At 37.1% G+C, this 21,542-nt stretch overlaps 1 protein-coding gene across 1 annotated transcript; it reads left to right on the top strand.

The window, feature by feature from the left end:
* Positions 1-1,288: 1,288 nt before the first annotated feature.
* Positions 1,289-21,534, top strand: PDIL1-6 (PDI-like 1-6). The gene is made up of 12 exons (XM_089990099.1): positions 1,289-2,414; positions 4,374-4,503; positions 6,708-6,873; positions 13,458-13,576; positions 19,366-19,446; positions 19,542-19,628; positions 19,737-19,808; positions 19,893-19,961; positions 20,039-20,116; positions 20,244-20,378; positions 21,052-21,105; positions 21,170-21,534. The coding sequence occupies exons 1-12, from the start codon at positions 1,909-1,911 to the stop codon at positions 21,287-21,289; spliced, it is 1,617 nt and encodes a 538-aa protein (XP_089846225.1). The 5' UTR covers positions 1,289-1,908; the 3' UTR covers positions 21,290-21,534.
* The last annotated feature ends 8 nt before the right edge of the window (positions 21,535-21,542 follow it).

Here is a 21,542-nt window from a genome sequence, read left to right as displayed (position 1 = left end):
GGAGTGGCTTCTCAATTCGTTCAATCTTGCTGCTATGCTTCAGATTTGAGGCTCTTTATACAATCAACATGATCAGACGATGATCTCCATGAAATCCACGAGAATCATGCTAGAATTTGATATTGGAATCAAATTTCTTCTGAAATCGATTCTTTCTATGAAATCAACTGCTATTTTTCTTTTTTGTTTTTGGTGATGATAAGGGATCTAATTGCTCTTATACCAAAATGATAGGTTTCTACTTTAAATGGAGAGGAGAGAGAGGGAATTAGTGGAGTTCGCAAGAAATTGAAAAAGACATAGGGAATGGCTAGCTTGTTTGGGTTAATAAAAGGCTATAGAGGGTAAGTGAAGTTTATTCTCCTAATTTTTAGGGTGGAAACTAAGATAAAGAGCCAATTCTTCTCAATTAAAAGTGATGATCCTCTAGCCCAATTGAATTGCTATAGCAATTAGAAAAGTAAACAAGATATGAGAGTTACAAGAGCCATCACCTATATATAGCCTAAGGTGAGGCTAAGAGCACAAATATGGATCTTATTACACTATAGATTCTATCTAAAATATAATAGAGTACAAAAACAAAATACAATTACAGTACAAGTAAAAATGGACCCAATGGTTCGAGTCATGCTCTCGGCTAGGCGCTTATATCAACTGTCCATTACAAAATCAGCCAAGCTTGAGGAGAGGTTTAAGCTTGTTTATGTAAAAGAGACCGATCAACACTCTCAATTAAGCTCGAATAACTCGTCTAAGTTCGTATAATAAGGCCATGTACCTGTCGGTTCACATAGTAAGCAACAAAAAGATGCCCTACCCTATGGGTTTGGTTTGGGTGCATGACTCTTGCAAGGGAGGTGGCGGATTTGAATTCTGCCTCCTACCACCATTTTTATTTTTAACGAAAATTGCACTGCCTAATCTTGTGCCGATCTTGTTGCGCTGAGGTTCTAGCTGATCTTGATAGAAAGTATTCAATCTCAGCTCAAACTCGAGTCGAGCTTGAGCATTTGTTTTCTTGAACAAACAGCTCCAACTGCTCAAGCTCGGCTCTTTTGCAGGCCTTGCATTACACCTTTCATTTCTTTGATTCCATGTAAGCAACAAACGGTGAAAAGAACCACCCAGGTGGTATCCCATGTGGTAATCGGGGTCCCCAGCTTGCCTTAAAAAAAAAATGGTGAAAGCAAAGAAACATAGATGATGGCGCAAATGGATGATTGGCTGCACGTTAGGTATGACAATTGACCCCTCTTAGATATTAGTGGTATCCCTCTCCCACAACAAACATTGGCCTAATTCATTTGCTTAACCTTGGGGTCATACGACCGGAGACCCATCAAAGATCGTGTAGAGAGATGCATCACGCATTGGTCTCTGGGCGAAGCGCAATGTTTGTCAACTTCCGCACCGCAGGACTTCAAAGTGATATGACTTCGCCCCGCGGCCGCCGGGATGATAGATGGGAGATGGTCGAGTGCTCCGAAGCTTTTTTGCAAGTTATATGAACATTTTTCTCTTTGGGGCAAAACAGGAGAGAGAGAGAGAGCTAAATACGTGGAGTGCATAATATATCATTTCTGCCTGATCATTGTTCCGCCGAAGCACATTCAAAGAAGTGCGTAATTTCGAGATCCGAGTCTGAATTACCTGTTTTCCATTCTAGATCTAGTAGAAACCCAAACCGCCCCTCAAACCGAACACCGATCACACTGGCTGCTTAGCAGAAATAGGCCTTCGAAATCCTCCTCCTCATAAACCCAGTTCAACAAATCTTGATATCGGGGTAAATTTTCTCATTCAAAAAAAAAAAGGAAATTTTTGATATTGGGTCAGATTCACCCCCTAGGGAAAAGTCTCTTCTCTATTATTCCCTGATAGGGGCCTTTTTTCTTCCTGTTAATCATGTCTTCAAAAACCAGGTTCCAATATATCTTCCTCAGCCTCTTTGTTTTGATCTTACTGAGCACCCCTCTTTTGATCAAGGCCAATGAATCGGATCTCAGTGACGAAGACTTGGATGGCCTCGAAGAGCTCTTGGCGGCGGAGAAAGAAGAAGATGAAGCGGCACTAAAGAACCAGGGAGGCAAGTCTAGCGAGACAGAGGTTGTCAGAAGAGCTCAGGCAATAGTTGTGGAACTAAACAACGATAATACCCGGAGAATTGTGGAAAGCAATGAGTATGTTTTGGTGTTGGGTTACGCTCCATGGTGTTCCAGGAGTGCAGAACTGATGCCCCACTTTGCCAAAGCTGCAAACTCTCTTAAGGAGATGGGTAGTCCTCTCATTTTGGCAAAGGTAGACGCTGAACGCTATCCCAATGCTGCCTCCTTCTTGGGTGTCAAGGGTTTCCCAACTCTGCTCCTGTTTGTCAATGGGACGGCTCAGCTATACACTGGAGGATTCACAGGGTATTTGTTTCTTTCTCATACTTTTAGTCACCATGCATATGGTGATCTTTTGGTGGTTCGTTCTTATTGATGTGTAGGGAGCATATTTCTGTTCCTTATTGTGAATTAGATGCCTGAATTTCATTAATCTGTCTCTGATATAAACATTCTGTTACTTGTGATGAATTTGATGGCTAAATTTCATCTCTAATATATTCTGCCGTTTATGATGTTTTAGATGCCTAAATTTCAGTATCTTCCCTGTGGCATATAGAGCTCCAGTGGATACTTGGTCCATCTGCATATTTGATTTGACCACAACCCTACATCCTGCAACAATAAGTTAATGTCATGTCATCATTCCTTTTAGTGTTTATTGCAGATCAGAAGATGATACTCGAGAGCACCCTTTTTAATTTCTGGGTTGTTTTAAGCATCCTTTATTTTTAAACATTTTCATTTTCCCATTTGGGTGTTCCCGTGTTTTTTTAAGTATTTCGTCCACTGTTTTTTGTCATGCTTACCCTAGTTCTATTTACTCTTGGAGATTTATCTGTGCGTCTTTTCTTCCTTCACAACAGCATTAGGCCATGGTAGCCTCCGGTCCAGAGCAGACTCCCAGATGTTGGTTAGCTTTCTGTCTTTATAGGGAACAAGATAATTCATCAATCGTGATGCAGATTTCTATATAGCAAGAATTAGGAAACTTGTCGTATTAAGAATAAATGAAAGATTATAATTTAGGTGGGTAGGGAAAAATCTGAATTTGTTTTTAGATGGTAATATACACCGTCTTTGATTTGTAAGTATGAAGGATGTAACAGGTTGCAACTGTCTCCAGATGGTACATGCTGGTTTCAACATTTAACCTGTCCTTTTTCAGAAAATGATTCTGAAGGTACTGTCATTTGTGTGTGTGAAGAAGGGTAACTTTTGAAAGAAAATCATTTAAAAGATTCTAGGTGAAAGAAAAGCACTGTCATATATAAACCTTTTTTTCCCTTGCAGACAATTATGGTAAAACTTTTATTTTACCTGGAAAGAGTTGATGAATTGATAAAGATAACAGATAAATGGTAAACCATTCCTAGATAAAGAACTAACGTAGTCCCATTTTTGCCTGTAGCTGACAAGTGACAACTCTAAAAAAGCACAAATGTTGCAGCAGCTGGGTTTTTTGTCATTATCTTTATGGAAACAAGTTCCATAAGAGAACTAATTTCTTTAGGACATAATAGCTAGCCTTCTTTGGGTAGCAAAGCTGGTGAGTTTAATATTATGGTTTCAATCCGACATTTTTGTTGACACATTCTTCAGTTTACTCTAAGATTGTTATTGGGAGCATCCTGGGGAACAAATTTGGCATTTTGAATTTATGAGGTTTATTGAGCTTGCCATGCCATCAAATCGGGTTAAAATATTGAGCAATCAAGCATTTTAATCTTGGGCTGCAGGAAGATGGCCTCAGTTGAACTTGCTTGTATATCCGGGCTAAACAAAGATTCACATCATTTACTTGTTATGAAGCACTCTACTCCTATGAGCTTAAAAAGATATGGTCTTGTGGAGTTTTACACCAAGGGACTGGACCAAGCACGGTCAACATTGCACATCTTGACAATCCAAAAAATAGGTGGTTTTCCCTGACACGAAAGAAAATTGTTGAGCAGACTTGCTAAGTAAAATTTTGCATATCTAACACAATCTAACTCTGTCTGCCACTGATACCCATGCCATATCTGAGTAACATAGTATTTCACTATTATATGTTGGGATAGTGTCGAAATTATGTACATTATGAACTCTTGTGTTTTTCTCCAAGATCGGCATCATTATTGCATCCTAACAAGTCATGTCTCATCAGCTTACTCTTTGTGATGATTTAATTCACAATGAACAAAAGACTAATGTGTTATCAAGAGATAATCTATACTTCAGGCAGAATTGAACATGACTCCTATGGATTTTTTTTTTTGACAGGGAGGAGATGGTGATTTGGGCAAGAAAAAAAACAGGTGCACCAGTCATGAGAGTATCATCTTCAATTGAGGCCGAAGAGTTTCTCCAAAAGCATCAGACATTTGTGATTGGTTTATTTGAGAGCTTTGAGGTATGCAATTGTTGTGCCTATCATTACAAAGTTGCAATTAGGATGTGCCAAAGATTAGCATTTATCCAGAATTGTGGATTTTAAACATAGACATAAATATCACCAAGATTCTGAAAACCTCTTGGTATTATCATGTGATTTAATTACAAGCTGTGATAATCACGATCATTGCACAGGATTTTTAAAATCTTGCATACTTATATATATCGGGATATTATCATAATTTTCTTGCAGTTTTTTTTTCACGATTTTATGGCAGCTGCTACGCCACCAAACATGCAAGGAAATTTTATTTAAATAAAGGGTATTTGTGTACCCTACCTTGTAAAAGAAAGAAGCCAACAACTGATGTTCACGTGAATAAAAACCATTGTTTGTTATGTGGTAATGAGAGAGGGGAGAAGATCTTAAATAGAGGTGGAAGGTATACTTCTTCCTCCCTCCTCCTTGATATGGGGCTATCTTTTGTCCCTTTGTAAGGTATATCATTATACATTACAACCCGTGCTGCCATGCATAAAAGCACTTCTTCTCAATGTGGAATGATTTTTTATATTCTTGTGTTTTTATATTAATTATCTTATAACCTACATACACATTAGATATATATATATATATATATATATTTTCATAATTTTTCTCATTATTATTGTTGTATACTTATTTATAATTTTTTTCTTCAAAAAATCGATAGTTCTACAAGATTTTCCTGATAAAAGATTTTTTTTTAAAATCTCCCAGAATATTCCATCACCAAGAAATTTGCCCAGAATGACATTTGTGACAATGATTTTAACCTTTGTTGGTCCCAGTTTCACAACCCATGATGGCGAAAGGAGTGAGCAATAGGCCAACAGCCAGCTAACGGAAATAGTTATGCTTTTTACATTTATCCTTAGACAAGAATGGAGAAACATGAGTAGGAGCCAGCCTGATATAGATTAGGTTTTGATGATCATTACGATGGTGGTGCTGATGCATGCAACGTAGCTGAAAATTTGATGAGATGGCCAAATTGGCCCAAGTGGGTCAATTGGGGCCACATACAATATACTTGGAAGGAATTACTTTATCATGTTATGTCTAGGTCATTGAGATTGTCATTGACTCACTATGCACTTGGTTCTTTGAGTCATGGATTTAGAATTTTGAATTTGATGACATGATCCTGATGAGTTGGGGGATCATGGAAAATAGTCTTTATTGTTGTCTATCAGAAAGTCATCAAGCGCAAATGCACTTTTTCTCTTTTTTAATAAGACATGCTTAACATAGCATTTCAAGTGAACTTCTTTGAGTGGTATATAATGGAATCGTGTTTTGTTGGATCATTAAGTCCATTTCTTGGGTATTTTTGTCCATAGTTGCCAGAAAGTGAAGTGGACACGAGAAGCGATGCGTGAAGCTGAAGTGGGGAAGCGAGTGTTAAAAAGTAGTATGAAGCAAAAAGCAGGAAGCGGTTGTGAAGCGATTATGCAAGCACATGAAAAATGAAAAGGAAACACATAGAAAGCAATATGAAGCGCCGGCGAAAAACAAATTAGAAATAACATGAACACAAGCATAAAACGATATAAAATCAACATGCACACTTATAAAAAAATATTATTTTTTAATATGAAAAACATAGGAAGTGAAGGTAAAGCAAGTGAGAAGTGACAAGAAACGAGAGGGAAACATTAAGGATGCAAAAAAGAATCCATTTGGGAAATGAGAAGTGAGTTTCCCACCCCATATTTCGGAAGCAGGTTTCCCAAAGCTTCCTCTCCTTTCAGGCAAGCGAGGAGCTTCCTGCTTTCGAACTAAGCTTTCGAGGATGCGAGCTTCCCCATGTAGCAAGAAGCTTCCGGTAACTATGCTTTTGTCCCAGAACAATTGATGAAAAAAGAGACATGGCATAAAGCTTTCGGGGAGTTCTAAGGATTTTCAGATGTAGATTTACCAATTTTAATAAGGTTAAAGGTCATATAATATCATGGCATAAAGAGACATGGCTGGCCATATTTTAATATGTATTTGTTTGTGGGTGAAAAAAGAGAAAGCCACATAAGATTATCCTGTTCTATGAGTTTTTTCTATGATAAATATCTGACTTTTTTATATTTGCTATTTAGAAAGTTGTTATTATTTTGGTTGATTGTTTTTTATTTGTAATTGCATGTTCTTCAATTTATTTTTGTTATATTTAAATGTTTCATATCCAGGGAGCATATCATGATGAGTTTGTTAAAGCGGCAGTATCCAATAATGAAGTACAGTTTGTTGAATCCAGCAATGTTAAAGTTGCTGAAATTCTATATCCTGGAATCCCTTCTATAAGTCATTTTATTGGCTTTGTGAAAAGTGAGCCGGAGAGATTTATTGCATTTGGTAAGTTCTCATGGTGCATGAACATTTTGTTTCACCTTTCCTGCTGAACAAGACTACTTTAATTTTCAGATGGAGCTTGTGTATCCAGTGATTGACTAAAATGGGTAGCTACTTATGTGCAGTCACCCATATCGGCGATATTTTGAAAATATTATGATAATATCAGCATTTGACAGTGAGCCAAAAAATATTGGTAAAATATCACATAATATTTTCAAAATATCGGCAGAATATATACATTATATATATATGTATATATATATATATAAGAACTGAAACAACCTGTTTTTTATCTTTTTGATTAGAAAAACAAGATCATTTGATTTTATCAGAATCTTTCCAAAAAATGTAACCTAACCTTCCAAATTTTAGTTTATTTGATTCAAAAACCAAATTTACTTGTTAGTTGGGAGTTTTCTTCTATGTCACATAGATGCGGATGCGGTATATATATATATATATAAGAACTGAAACAACCTGTTTTTTACCTTTTTTATTAGAAAAACAAGATCATTTGATTTTATCAAATTTTTTCCAAAAAATGTAACCTAACCTTCCAAATTTTATTTTATTTGATTCAAAAACCAAATCTACTTGTTAGTTGGGAGTTTTCTTCTATGTCACATAGATGCGGATGCGGTGATGTGGCACTTTAAAAAAAACTTGGGTGGGTGGGAGGGGGGGGGGGGTGCGGGGAGGATTTATATATTTTAACAGTTTTAAGTTAACACTAATGAAATAAAAACAATTATCATATCATCAATTTATCATGCATAAATTCATGCAATAATAGAAAATCATGATCGGTATATGCCGGAAAATCATGACCCAATGGCTGGTCCTTACTCAGCCAAGCATGTAGATCACATCTGAAGGGTTCAATCTAAAAAAAATATAAAAGGATAAAAATAGTGCTTTTCACATGTGAGATTGGATTGGAACCCACAAGTGTAACCAATATTTTCCCATTTATATAAGTATATAAATATATATGATATAAATTTGCTATAGTCATTTGTACATCCAATATAGTAGAAAACACTATTTTTTCACATTTTCCCACTTGTGTTGTAGATCTAACCTTATAGAAGTGATCTACGTAGTTTCTTTAGTAGAAAACAGGTTTTAGATAATGTTTTTACAATGTCAGTTGGTTTTCTAAATGCTTCAAAAATTAACGGGCAACATTGTACCAAAATTTTAAGACTCAAAAAATCATATTTTTATGTCAAATTAACGTGATCCAAAGTGCAATCTCTAGCAAACAGAGCATGTTGAACACATCTATAAGGTCAGATTGAGTGGATATAACTTGCACCTATGGTTTTCCAACTACACTGTAATATAGTATATTTTAGCTATATGATGCCGCAAAAGGGATAGACATAGGATAGATCCTAGAATTAAGTGGTGGGCACTGAAAGGAGCTAAACAAGGAATGTTTGTAGAGCAGGTAGTTAAGGAAGTTGATTGGTGTCTCGAGGAGGATTCAGAATCAATGTGGAATAAGATAGCGGGTGGTATGAGAAAAGTAGCTAAGGAGGTATTGGGTGAGTCTAAAGGCGGTGCACCACTAGGTAAGGATACATCATGGTGGAACGAGGATGTCAAATTAGCTATTAAGGTTAAAAGAGAGTGTTATAGAAATCTAAGTAAGAGTCGTGATAATGAGAATTTGGAGAAGTATATGATAGCAAAGAAGGAAGCTAAAAAAGTTGTTCGAAACGCGAGGGCTAAGGTATATAAGGAGGTTTATGACAAGTTGGATACCAAAGAAGGCGAGAAGGATATTTATAGGCTTGCAAAGATGAGAGATAGGAAATCGAAGGATTTGGGTATGGTTAGATGTATCAAAGATGAAACACAAAGGGTTTTAGTCAAAGATGAGGAGATTAAGGAGAGATGGAAAGATTATTTTGATAAGCTATTTAATGATAGTCATGCTCAAGATCTTGGAGACTTCTCCATTCCTTTTCATGAGATAAATCGTGACTTCATGCGCAAGATTCAAAAGAAAGAAATTGCAGAGGCTTTGAAGAAAATGAAATCAAGAAGGGCAGTTGGCTCAGATGGTATACCTATCGAGGCTTGGAAATGCTTGGGAGAGAAAGGTTTAGAATGGTTGACAAATCTTTTTAACTTGATTTGGCGAACAAATAAGATGCCTAATGAGTGGAGGAAGAGTACTTTGGTGCCTTTATATAAGAATAAGGGTGATATACAAGATTGCACAAACTATCGTGGTATAAAACTCATGAGTCATACTATGAAACTTTGGGAGAGGGTGATTGAATCTAGGTTGAGGAAGGTTGTCATGATATCGGAGAATCAATTTGGTTTTATGCCTGGAAGATCAACTATGGAAGCTATACATCTTCTTAGACAACTTATTGAAAGATATAGAGAGAGGAACAAAGATTTGCATATGGTTTTTATTGATTTAGAGAAGGCATACGATAGAGTACCTAGGGACGTTCTCTGGTGGACAATGATGAAGAAAGGTGTTTCTCTCAAGTACATTAGTATAATTAAAGATATGTATGAAGGAGTAGTAACCAATGTCCGCACTTGTGGAGGGGTGACAACCAATTTCCCGATAACGGTTGGGTTACATCAAGGATCTGCTTTAAGCCCTTTCCTATTTGCAATAGTGATGGATGAGCTTACGAGATCAATTCAAGAAAATGTACCGTGGTGTATGTTGTTTGCTGATGATATTGTTTTGATTGATGAGTCTAGAGCTGGGGTTAATGCTAAGTTAGAATTATGGAGACAGACATTGGAAGCTAGAGGTTTTAAGTTGAGTAAGAGTAAGACTGAATATATGGAATGTCAGTTTAGTAAGCAACGAAGTAGTGATGGGAGTGTAGTGAAGCTTGGTGAGCAAGATATACCGGTGAATGATTATTTCAAATATTTGGGATCCATCATTCAAAAGTATGGAGAAATTGATGGAGATGTAAATCATAGGATAAAGGTTGGGTGGATGAAATGGAAAAGTGCTACTGGAGTGCTGTGCGATCGTAGAATGCCATTGCGGTTGAAGGGAAAGTTTTATAGGACGACTATTAGACCCGCTTTACTATATGGTACGGAATGTTGGGCTGCCAAGAGACATCATATTCAAAAAATGAGTGTAGCTGAGATGCGGATGCTTAGATGGATGTGTGGAAATACAATAAAAGATAAGATTCGGAACGAAGAGATACGTAAGAAGGTAGGTGTTGCACCCATTGAAAATAAGATGCGAGAGAATCGTTTACGGTGGTTTGGACATATTCGGCGAAGGCCTAATGATGCTCCAGTTAGAAGGTTGGAGAAATGGGAAAATATATTAGTTAAAAGAGGTCGGGGTAGGCCTAGGAAGACTTGGATGGAGATGATAGGAAAGGATATGAATGCTTTGAACCTCACCGAGGACATGGCGTTGGATAGAAATGATTGGAGGAAAAGGATTCATGTGGAAGACCCAAAATGAATTTCTTTTTTGGTTCATATCGCTGACCCCAATTGTTTTGGGATGAAGGCGTAGTTGTTGTTGTTGTTGTTGTTGTTGTTGATGACTATTTGCTACTAATGAAGGGTACATAATTATTAGCTAGAAATCATAAGTGCAAGCTATAATGACCCAATCTAACCATATATATGCATTTGATATTGTTTGTTTGCTAGGCATTGGACTTTAGATCATGTTTTTTCCTCATAAGAACATGATTTTTTGAGTCATTTAGTTTTGGTATATTGTGGGTTGTGGAATTTTGAAGCACTTGGGGAACTTGCCAATATGACAGAATTACATGATTCAATAGTCATTCCCTATCAAAAAAACCATATAAATCACACATGTAAGGTCTGATTTACGAAAAAGCTAAAAAACATGAGAACGGACTATTTCTACTCAATGGTTATTTTCTTTTTATTATTAGCAAATATTTACACACAACACTTTATATATATATATGGGTTAATATTTGGTGGTGTTAAAGGCATGGGGCTATTTAGATGGAAATCATCAGTTCAAGCCTTAATGACTCAATCCAACCACATAGATGTTCAGCATGGTTTGTTTGCAATGGATCAAAACATGGATCGTGCGATTGCCCAGACCCATGCACCTAGGTTGTAGGGCCCATTTTTTCTGACTAATCAATGGCTAGTCCATCTCTGCGTAGGTGTCGGGCACAGCATAGTCTATTTTTTGTTTGTTTAACCAGTCTCAAAACTGGTCATTAACTTGTTTGTCCTTGACCTAAAAAAGGGCGTAGCCCTTCCCATTTTTTATCTTACCATCCATCTCTCTCTCTCTCAAGCAAAAAGGCGAAGAAGGAAGAGGAGCCGAAAAAATTACACTTTTTCTCTTTTTTTCTCTTTTTTTGCCCTTCTTCTCCTTCCACCTCATTCCCGCTCTTCTTCCTCCTCTAGGTCTCCACCCATCTTCCTTTTTTTTCTTGTTATTCTAGTTTTTGCTTCCCATTCTCTTTTTTCTTCTTCTTCCTCTTGACCCCTTCCTCTTCTTTTTCTTCCTTTTTTCTTTATTTTTTTTCTTTTCCCTTATATATATATATATATGTGTGTGTGTGTGTGTGTGTGCATCCATGTATGTATTTTACCTATTTTCTATAGATATACATTTATATAAATATAAATAAATAAGTATATATACATGTTTTCATAAATATACTTGCAGTCAAATGGCTAGAGGCGGGTGGGTGACCTCCACCTTTTTTTTCTCCTGTAGTCTGCCTTATCAATGTTGAATGGAAAAAGAAATAGAACAGGCTCACCCAACGGAAACAGATGGAACTGAACCACATTGTTCCCTTGAGGCACAATTGAACGACACCTGCTTAGTGTGCTGCCTTCACTACATGCTCAAGTCGTAGGTGTCCTCCTGTGGTCTTTTAGTGTTAGAAGTTGTGTCTATCCAGAACATCTACAATGTCCTCCCACGTCTTCTAGGATTTTTTGGGAAAAGACCATTCGGTGACTCTTGGCTGCCCTCACCAAATTAACTTGAAATTGAACTATGGTTCAAATGAAGTCTTAATGAAATTGGATTTCCTTTTTGTGTCCTATGGTGTTTCTACTTTACCTTCTCCCCCTTCTTTTTGGTCCAATATTTGTTCTCAAAGGTCACACCAAACGTTCCCTTTCATTGGTGGCAAGCCAATAGATGTATTCCTACGTGTGCTTGGAGTTCCTGGGGCCTACTATCCCTTGAACCATAAAAATTTTGGGGGACCTCAAGGTCGCCTAATTTTGCCTAATTGGCCATGAACACCATTCAGGGTGGTGGTGTATATTTATAATATCTGTATTTTGCATATATATATATATATATATATATATATGTGTGTGTGTGTGTGTGTGTGTGTGTGTGTGTGAGAGAGAGAGAGAGAGAGAGATTTGTCTTTGGGATGCAGGGGATGGTTCATTGCATTGGTTCAGGAGTCACACCAAAATGTTCTCACCCTTTGGCCAGTTGACTTTTAAAAGAAGTTGGATGTGGGTAAGGTACGAGTCGAGTCTGATCCAACCTACTCAGATATATATCTGACTAGAACTCGTACTCATGTACCCATGTTACATGGTGATTGTGTTTTGGAGGAAATGCTGTTGGGACAAACTAGTAAGGGTAATGAGAATTAGAATATCCATGATACAAACGATGCATATTGTGCACCTACATCACATGGATACTCCATTTTGACCCTTGTATCGTGTCCCCTTATATACTAGTCATATTGAAAACTTCATAACAATGGTTGTGCCCCTGTGTCTGCAGCTGTATCCATGTGACATAGCTGCATACAAAGTATGTGTTTCCGGCACCTTTTCTCAAATCTGACCATGCAGATGTTTTCAGCATGGTCCAATAGCTAGGAATCGACACCTGGTTTGTGTTTTTCAATGAAAAAGTGCATTTATAGGAGGCTCGAGTATACAAAATTTCTACACTTGATTTTGAAACCCTAAAAACCCATTTATTTGTCGTCATCAGATAATCCAAGAGACAATTGTTACAAAATCTGGCATGAAAAACACATCCATACAGTCAGGTTTCAAGAAGAAAGACGTAAAAGTCTCTGAAAATCCTAGTTCGTGCTAGAGCATGGAGGATTGCATTACACACACACACACACACAATGTGTTGTATTATGTATATAGCATCCATGTTGACAGTGTATTATTGTTTCAACGTGTCCAATAAAATAAAAAATCTCACTAATATTTGTAGTCACTCCAACCATGTTATATTTTTACTTAGTGTTTACATGTTTAAATTGAAGGCTCTGAACATGTGTAAGGCTACCTTCTGACTTACTGAATGTACCATGAATAAGTTATGGATGAGCGTAGTTGGTTCTTGGAATATTATGATAGTTTATGATATTTCATCTGGATGTATGGGAGCTTTAGTGCTCACATACATGAAACCTGTGACTTAGTTTAACATTATGAGGTTGCTTGAAAATGGTATGACCATCATGTTAACATGCTATTGTGAATTAACTGTTTAGTCATATTCCTTCTGCATATAGATATTTTGCTATTCATATTTATTTATTGTTATTGTTCTGTAGGGGACGCTTTTAAGGAGGAACAGATTCTGCAGTTCACTGAAGAAAACAAATTTCCATTGGTTACTGTACTAACAGAACTTAATGCTGCCAGAGTTTATGGTAGCTTAACAAAGTTACAGGTGAAGATATTTATCTGAAATTTTCTTTTCTGCATATGTTATGACATAAAAAAAGGCTTAGAGTACTTATTCCATCATTTAGGACTAAGAATATACCATAATATATCCACACGGTAGTGCTGAAAGCCAGTTGGATATGGGTCTCTTTCAGGTTCATTCATATCCCCATCCATCTAAAATGAGAAGGATATAGGTGTTATATATATATATATACATGTATTTTCAAGTTAGATTGTATTTAGGGATAAAATGTATTTTTATATTTTATTTTTTTATTTTAAATGTATTTTATCTTTTATGAGAAAAATACGTTTTTGTCGTTTATGTTCTAGTGGCCTGTAATGAAACAAGCAGAAACAAGAAATACAATGTGCATAAGCACATCCACTAGTCCACTAATGAACAATACAAAGCCATTAAGGCACTATACAAGCACAAAGTGCATACAAGAGCTTCAAAGAACTTAACAAGAACACAAAGAGATAAAAAATAATATTGTATTGATCACCAACATGCTTAGCAAAAGCATGAAATACAAAATAGGGGCAAAGAACCCCTTTATGTAAATTTAGAGAGGAGGATGAAGATAAAAAAAATCATTTGTTTATTGAATTCTTAATATATCTAATGTGTTAGAAATCAGATGTGGGAGTCACCTTACTATCGTAGCAAGAGATAGAGAGAGAGGGAAGAGAGAGAAAATGTTGGGCGGCAATAGGGTCTTCTCCCTTTCCATTGATATTTATAAGTTGTACAAGTGGTACAATACAAGACATGAAATATAAGTAAATTACAGTATGCCACCGCCAAGTAGCGCCTGGCGTGAATCCCGAGGTGGATCTCGGGTCACAAGTTGGACCCGAGATCCATTTACATATACATATTTAACATAATGATCCTTAGTACTACACTCATGTGCACAGTGGTTGGTGCATGAGTTACGTTTTTGTCGTTTATGTTCTAGTGGCCTGTAATGAAACAAGCAGAAACAAGAAATACAATGTGCATAAGCACATCCACTAGTCCACTAATGAACAATACAAAGCCATTAAGGCACTATACAAGCACAAAGTGCATACAAGAGCTTCAAAGAACTTAACAAGAACACAAAGAGATAAAAAATAATATTGTATTGATCACCAACATGCTTAGCAAAAGCATGAAATACAAAATGGGGGCAAAGAACCCCTTTATGTAAATTTAGAGAGGAGGATGAAGATAAAAAAAATCATTTGTTTATTGAATTCTTAATATATCTAATGATCCTTAGTACTACACTCATGTGCACAGTGGTTGGTGCATGCTGGAACTAACTTACTGCATGAACCACATGGATCATATCAGGTCTGGTAATAGACAAGTATGTGAGAGATCCAATCAACTATCAATATGGTGTAGGACCTTCTAGCAATGTCCTATCTTCAAGCCTTTACTTTTCATTGACAATTTCAAAAGTTTTCACCTTCTTATCATCTAAAATCCCTGACTTAGCACAAAGTCAGTTCTCAGTTTCATTTGTGACACGATATAACCTCTAGGAGAATAGGCAACCTCAATACCTAAAAAATATCTCAAGAAAACAAAGTTATATTAATTTTTTTTTAAACATTTTAAAATTGACTAACTTCTTTTTATCACTTCTTGTAATTATCATATCACATACATACAACAACAATATTACAATATATGGACTTGTATTCTTAACAAAGATCGCAATATCAGTATAACAAGACTGAAAACCCAAACTTATCATAACATCACTAAATCTGTCATGCCAAGCCTTAGGGGCTTGTTTAAGACCATATAATGCCTTTCTTAATTTTAAAGTTTTTCTCTTTTTAATATTAAATCTCAGCGAAAGATCCATATATACTTCTTCACTAAAGTCACCATTAAGGGAAGCATTTTTTATATCTAATTGGTAAATAGACCATTTTTTAATGGATGCAACGACTATGAGAGTTCTGACACTAGTCATCCTAGTTATAGGCGTAAAGGTTTATTCGTAATCAATTTCATATTCTTATGAGTAACCTTTGGCAACTAATCTTGCCTTGTATCTTTTGAGAGTTCTATCACTTGTAGTTTTAACTTTAAACACCCACTTGAAACCTACGAGTTTTTTTCTAAAGGTAAATTCACTATTTCTCAAGTATTGGCCTTTCGAAGGGCTTCTAATTCTACATTCATAACTTCAACCTAGGGGTGTCAACGGGTCGGGTTTAGTTTAGACCCAGGTGGAACCAGACTTGGATCAGATTTTCAGGTATGGTGTCGGGTCCAAGCCCAGGTCTAATCGGGTCCGCTATAAGAAAAAACATACTCGGATCTGATGAGAACTACATGAACCAAACCCGAACCATACCCGATACTTTTACACTGAAAATTTGTGGGTCTTAATCGGAACTCGGGTCGGGTCCGAGTCTGGTATAAAATTCACAAACTATACCCGGGTCCATGTATTAATCGAATCTTTGGGTCTGGACCTTGGTCTTAATCGGGTCTTCTTATTTATCACCATACCCGGACCCTATAGGGTTTGGTTTGGGTCAGGTCCGGGTAAACCAGGCATGTTGACACCCCTACTTCAACCCAATGAAGACTATCTTTGGCTTCATTATAATGAGAGGGTTAGCAATAGGAATGAATATCTAGTAGGCATGCCCTATAGTTTGGTGAGAAAGTTTCATAGGATACAAACCGATTTGGTCGATTTTAAGTTCTATGAGATTTTCTAAGTATGGTGCTCTCTAGAGACATATCTTGACTAGGTGTTTCATTTATTGAAAGGTCTTGAGAATATTTTTTAAATGCACATGTTTGGTCTCCATGTATTCGTCAGGCATAAACTTGAACATTTTGATATGACTTTTCTATTAAGTGATCATTGAGAGAAGACAATTCTAAAGAGCCACTATTGTGATTCTCATCAAGAGCATCATTATCTAAAGCATGTTTACAAACATTATCATCATCACAATTTACCTCACAATCATTTGATTCACAAGAATCAATTTCTTGCCTTGGCAAGAGATCAAACAAGAATGCATAGTCTACTTTATTATTCTCTTTATCGAATCCATTTTCATTTTTCAATAAGGTTACATCTTTAGACACATAAAGTTTATTGTTTTTAGAGTTAAAACATCGATACCCTTTTTTATTGTTATCATATCCCATGAAGATACATTCAATGGCCTTTGGTGATAACTTATCTCTTTTGTGGGAAAACACAACATTTACAACAAAAATACAGTCTTTTGAAATCGGGTGACATTTTAAACAAATTTTCAAATGGAGAAACATTTTGCAAAGAAAAAGAAGGTATTCTATTTATCAAGTATGTTGAAGTCAAAATGGCTTTGGCCCAAAATTTCTTAGGAACATTTTTAGAAATGAGTAGGGTTCTAATGGTTTCTATTATATGTCTATGTTTTCTTTCCGCTAATCCATTTTGTTGAGGAGTTCTATGATAAGATCTTTGATGACAAATACCATTTTTTCTCAAATAATCTTGAAAATCATTTGACATATATTCACCTCCCGAGATGGATCTAAGAATTGAAATATCACTTTGAAACTAATTTTTAATCATCATATGAAATTCTTTAAATATAGAGAATACATTATTTTCCAGAGATTCATTTGGTCTGACAAATCTGAGGGTCCATTCACTCCTTTGGTTAGTTGGTCCACCATTTCCCAACCCCTTAACCGTGGGGGTTTGGGGATCCACAATCTACACATTCAATATGGCGCTTCTAGCGAAATGGTTGTGGTGATTTGCAAAAAGGAGAGAAGAGTTGTTGTCATCTTTATCAAAAAATATGATCTCATAGGTTTACCATCAAACTGGTCCGAAAATCACAAGTGAAAGAGGGGCTCGGGGATTTGGAAGGGATGGGTCACAGTTCTAGCCTATGTCACATGGGTGCGGGTGCGGGTGCGGGTGCGGGTGCGGCACAATTTTAAAATTTTTGGACATGGGGACTCGGCAAAATATATATATATATATATATATATATATATATATATATATATATATATATATATATATATATATATATAATTTTATTTTATTTTATTTTTAAAATACCACAGCACAGTCACAGACTGTGACTGTTCACAGTCCACAGCACTGTGACTGTGCACAGTCACAGTCTGTGACTGCAGCATAGTCACAGTCTGTGACTGCAGCACTGTCACAACACTGTGCCTCTTTTATATATATATATATATATATATATATATATATATATATATATATATATATATTTTTTTTTTTTTTTAAATAAAAAATATAAAAAATTGTTTTTTTAGGGACATTTTTGGACTTGGTCAAAGTTGACCGAGTCCAAAATGTGGACGGACTCGGTCTGGACTCGTTGACCGAGTCCGACTCGGCGTTGACCGAGTCTGGGCCGAGTCCGAAGCTGCACCCGTGTCAGGGCGTGTCGACTCGGGTGCGGCACCTCCTTAGCCGAGTCCGTGTGACATAGGTTCTAGCTGATTTTTGTCAAGGTGTGCGTGCAGTTGTAGGAGATGGCAGCAACACTTTGTTTTGGAAAGATTGTTGGTGGAGTTATGAAAGCTTCACAAAGACATTTTCTAATCTTTATGATGCGATAAGAGGTAAATTCTTGTGGGTAAGGGAGGTCTAGTCACAAGCACAGTGCTCTTGGGACATAGTGTTGCATAGAAATCCATCAGACATGGCTTTCCAACAGTGGTCAGCCCTCGTGGACCAGCTTTCACACTTTTGCCTTGTGCAGTGGGAAGATGAGCCAAGGTGGAAACTAACAGGTGATGGTGCCTTCGTATGGCGAGTCTGGTCACCTATGGCGTGGAAGCTGATCTGGAATGAGAGAAATCAGCATGTCTTTAGGGGCCTCCACAAAGATTCAGCAGAACTCTTAGACCTCTTAAGGTGGGAAATTTCGGAAAGAGTTCATACGAAATGGCCTGGGAGCTCCATCGACTGGATTGGGAGAAGGAGAGCGAATCTTTGACGGTTCAGCAAGGCCGATCTGTGCTGTATCACCCAGACTGTCACTGGTTCTCTCTCCTTATCCTCCATATCTGTCTTTTTCTGTTTGCTCTGTTAGCTGTGTTTTTACTGTTTGCTGTAATTTGGAGTGCCCTGCGGGCCTCCCTGTTACTATGGTATAGTGGGTGTGATATCTCATCACACCTAACTATTCAACCTGCGTTATGTTTATTGCAAATTCAATACATTTATTATTTTCTTTCAAAAAAAAAATGAAATCTGTCTTAACTGATGATTAGGCTTTATTTGGAACCCTTGTATTGGGATGGAAACACCATAATATTTTCCAAAAACGTGGTGTTGAGGATGGAGTTGCCAAAAACATCTTGTAAATGGTGTTGAAATGTGCTGTTGGGCTGCCAACTCTATTTTCAATGCAGCCTTTTGGCAACACCACTGCTTCCAAATGGTGGAGAGAATGAGAACACCGGGGGAAACCACAACATACCCAACAGAGCCTTAAAGCTATAATTTATGGCTGCTACTTGTTTTGAGTGCCTCATTTCTAGATGGTTAAGTTGCACTATCGTAACCAAGGGGTCTCAGGTTCAAATCCCAAGGTTTTGGCCCCTTACTTTGCCCATCAGAATAACAGCAGCAACAACAATAAAGACAGCCACTTGTTTCGAGTGGCTCTTTATTTGCCCTTTTGATGTTGAGCTAGAACCATCTCGGACTTTGTATAGCTTGTTTATGCACTTAAAAACTTTCCTGAGCTAATTCCTATCTAATTTTTATCCAGGTTTTTATCTTTGCAGAGGTTAATGACTACCAAAACCTTCTTCCTTTACTTCAAAATGTTGCAAGAAAAATCAAGTCTAAGGTTTGTATTGTATTTGATATTAAAAACTTGAAGAGCTGCTGCACTTTGTTGGCAATCAATATTTAGTGAACACATGATTTCTCTCCTGGTGACAGATAATGTTTGTATACATAGATCCTGCTGAGGAGAACCTTGCAAAACCTATTCTAACTCTATTTGGGCTGGAACCAGAAGAGCCAACTGTGCGTCTGTTTCTGACCTTGATAAGCTACATGAACAGTCACATTGCCCATCCTGGTGGATGAGTACATTTGTTCTTATTTTCGTTCTTATGGTTGTTTGAGTGGCAGGTACTTGCATATGACTATAAACTTGGTCCCAAGTATCTGTTGGAATCAAAGCTGACTATGAGCAGTTTAGAGGTACTAAGCTGATTTCTGTTGAAGTACGTTGTACATTGATATGCTAAATGTCCCAAGACTTACTGTTTGAGCAACCTTTTACAGGAGTTTTGCTTTGGCCTACTTAGTGGTACTCTTTTAGCCTATTACAAGTCAGAGCCGTTACCAAAAACTGTGGGTATTATTCATTGTTATGGGCTTTGATTTATGCATTCAAGTGTTGGGCCATCTAAATTTCTCTGATATTGCAGAGTGGTGTCATCCAGAAAGTGGTAGGAAAAACATTCGAGAGCGTGGTGCTGAAAAGCTCCGAGAACATTCTGTTAGAGGTATGCTTCTATATGCATACACACCTTTTAGTAATGCTTTCTGTGTTTTCTTTAAATGTCATTTTTTCTGAATATAACCTTTTTTTTACTTGTAAAATTTAACTGGATTATGAATTGATAATACAAGGTCTATACACCATGGTGCATCAACTGTGAGGCCACAAGCAAGCAGGTGGAAAAGTTGGCTAAGCACTTTCAAGGACTGCCGGATCTAATTTTTGCAAGAATAGATGCATCTTCAAATGAACATCCGAAGCTGCAGGTTCGTGTCCATCACCTGTCATAGAGGCATACAAGACGAGGACCAAGTAACCTGGACTCGGTCAACATGGCCCAACCAACTTATATTTGATTTTAGCTAACAGATGTGGTTAGAAACTAGACTTGTTGGTGTCAATCCTTTTGCTGGCTATATCCTAAACCTGGTATGAGTCAATCACCTGGGAATTTGCTCTACTCGTGAGTTACTAGAGTCCATTAGTATCCCCTGCCTAACTTGTGAGTAGAGCTGGTAAACGAACCAAAAGTGCCGAGCTTGGGGTGTTGAAGCGTGGCTCATTCTTGTGGCGAGCCAAGCTGGGTTCGAGCTCATATATTCTACATATACTATATGATATAAAATGTATATAAAATATATTTTTTACTACTTAACAAGCTCATACGAGTCAAGCCGAGTAGCTATTATTCATGTTCTGCTGGCCGACCTATTTTATGAGTTTGAACGAGCTCTTTATGAGCCAAAAGGCCCAAACCACAAGTAACTCAACTTGTTTCCCAGCCCTACTTGCCATAATTTATGAGTTGGGTTTCCTAGTTTTGGAATTTGAATTAGATGATTCAGCGGAGACTTCATACCTCTGATTGTCTATCATTACAACAAAAAGTGGTGGCTAGATGTGGGCGGCTGACTGTCCTTTGTTTTTATGTTTTTACAGCTAGATGATTTTCCGACTCTCTTATTTTACCCTGCTGGAGATAAATCTAACCCTGTAAGTATGTGCTGGCATTCTCATTATCATCCAATGCAATTTTCTAAACTACTTGTTTATGCAGATTAAATTGCCAGTAAAATCAGGCTTGAAGGAATTGGCTGCCTTCATTAGTAAGAGCCTTAGAGGTGAAGAAGGTGAACGGGACTTGAGCAAAGACCAGGCGAAAAAGGATGAACTTTGAAACAATTCAAAACATCTCAGTAATGTTAAAATGCATGAGTAGAAAACGCCAGGTGTCGCCAGCATTCTCACAAACAGTTCATTCCCACCCAAAACCTGCAAATATGTGCAGCTTGTAACTTTATCTGTAGACACAGATATAGTTTTAATTTTCCCGGAAATGTTTCTTCACCGTTATAATATATAAGCCCAAATAACTGGCTGGACTTCAATATTCGAATAGTGGACGATTGATTTGGAGGGCAATAATTCTT

Source organism: Nuphar pumila, chromosome 15 (genome assembly GCF_984573655.1).
Source record: "Nuphar pumila chromosome 15, dmNupPumi1.hap1.1, whole genome shotgun sequence".
NCBI lineage: Eukaryota > Viridiplantae > Streptophyta > Magnoliopsida > Nymphaeales > Nymphaeaceae > Nuphar > Nuphar pumila.
The sequence above is the reverse complement of the archived record's forward strand: the minus strand, read 5'-3'. Positions and strand labels throughout refer to the sequence as shown.

What these genes read in the sequence shown, in the direction of transcription:
- PDIL1-6 (XM_089990099.1), top strand. Translation starts at nt 1,909, where the DNA reads ATGTCTTCAAAAACCAGGTTCCAATATATCTTCCTCAGCCTCTTTGTT. An exon ending in GTTTATTTGAGAGCTTTGAG is followed by an intron (nt 4,504 to 6,707) that starts GTATGCAATTGT and finishes TTTCATATCCAG; the next exon opens with GGAGCATATCATGATGAGTT. An exon ending in GTAGCTTAACAAAGTTACAG is followed by an intron (nt 13,577 to 19,365) that starts GTGAAGATATTT and finishes ATTTTTATCCAG; the next exon opens with GTTTTTATCTTTGCAGAGGT.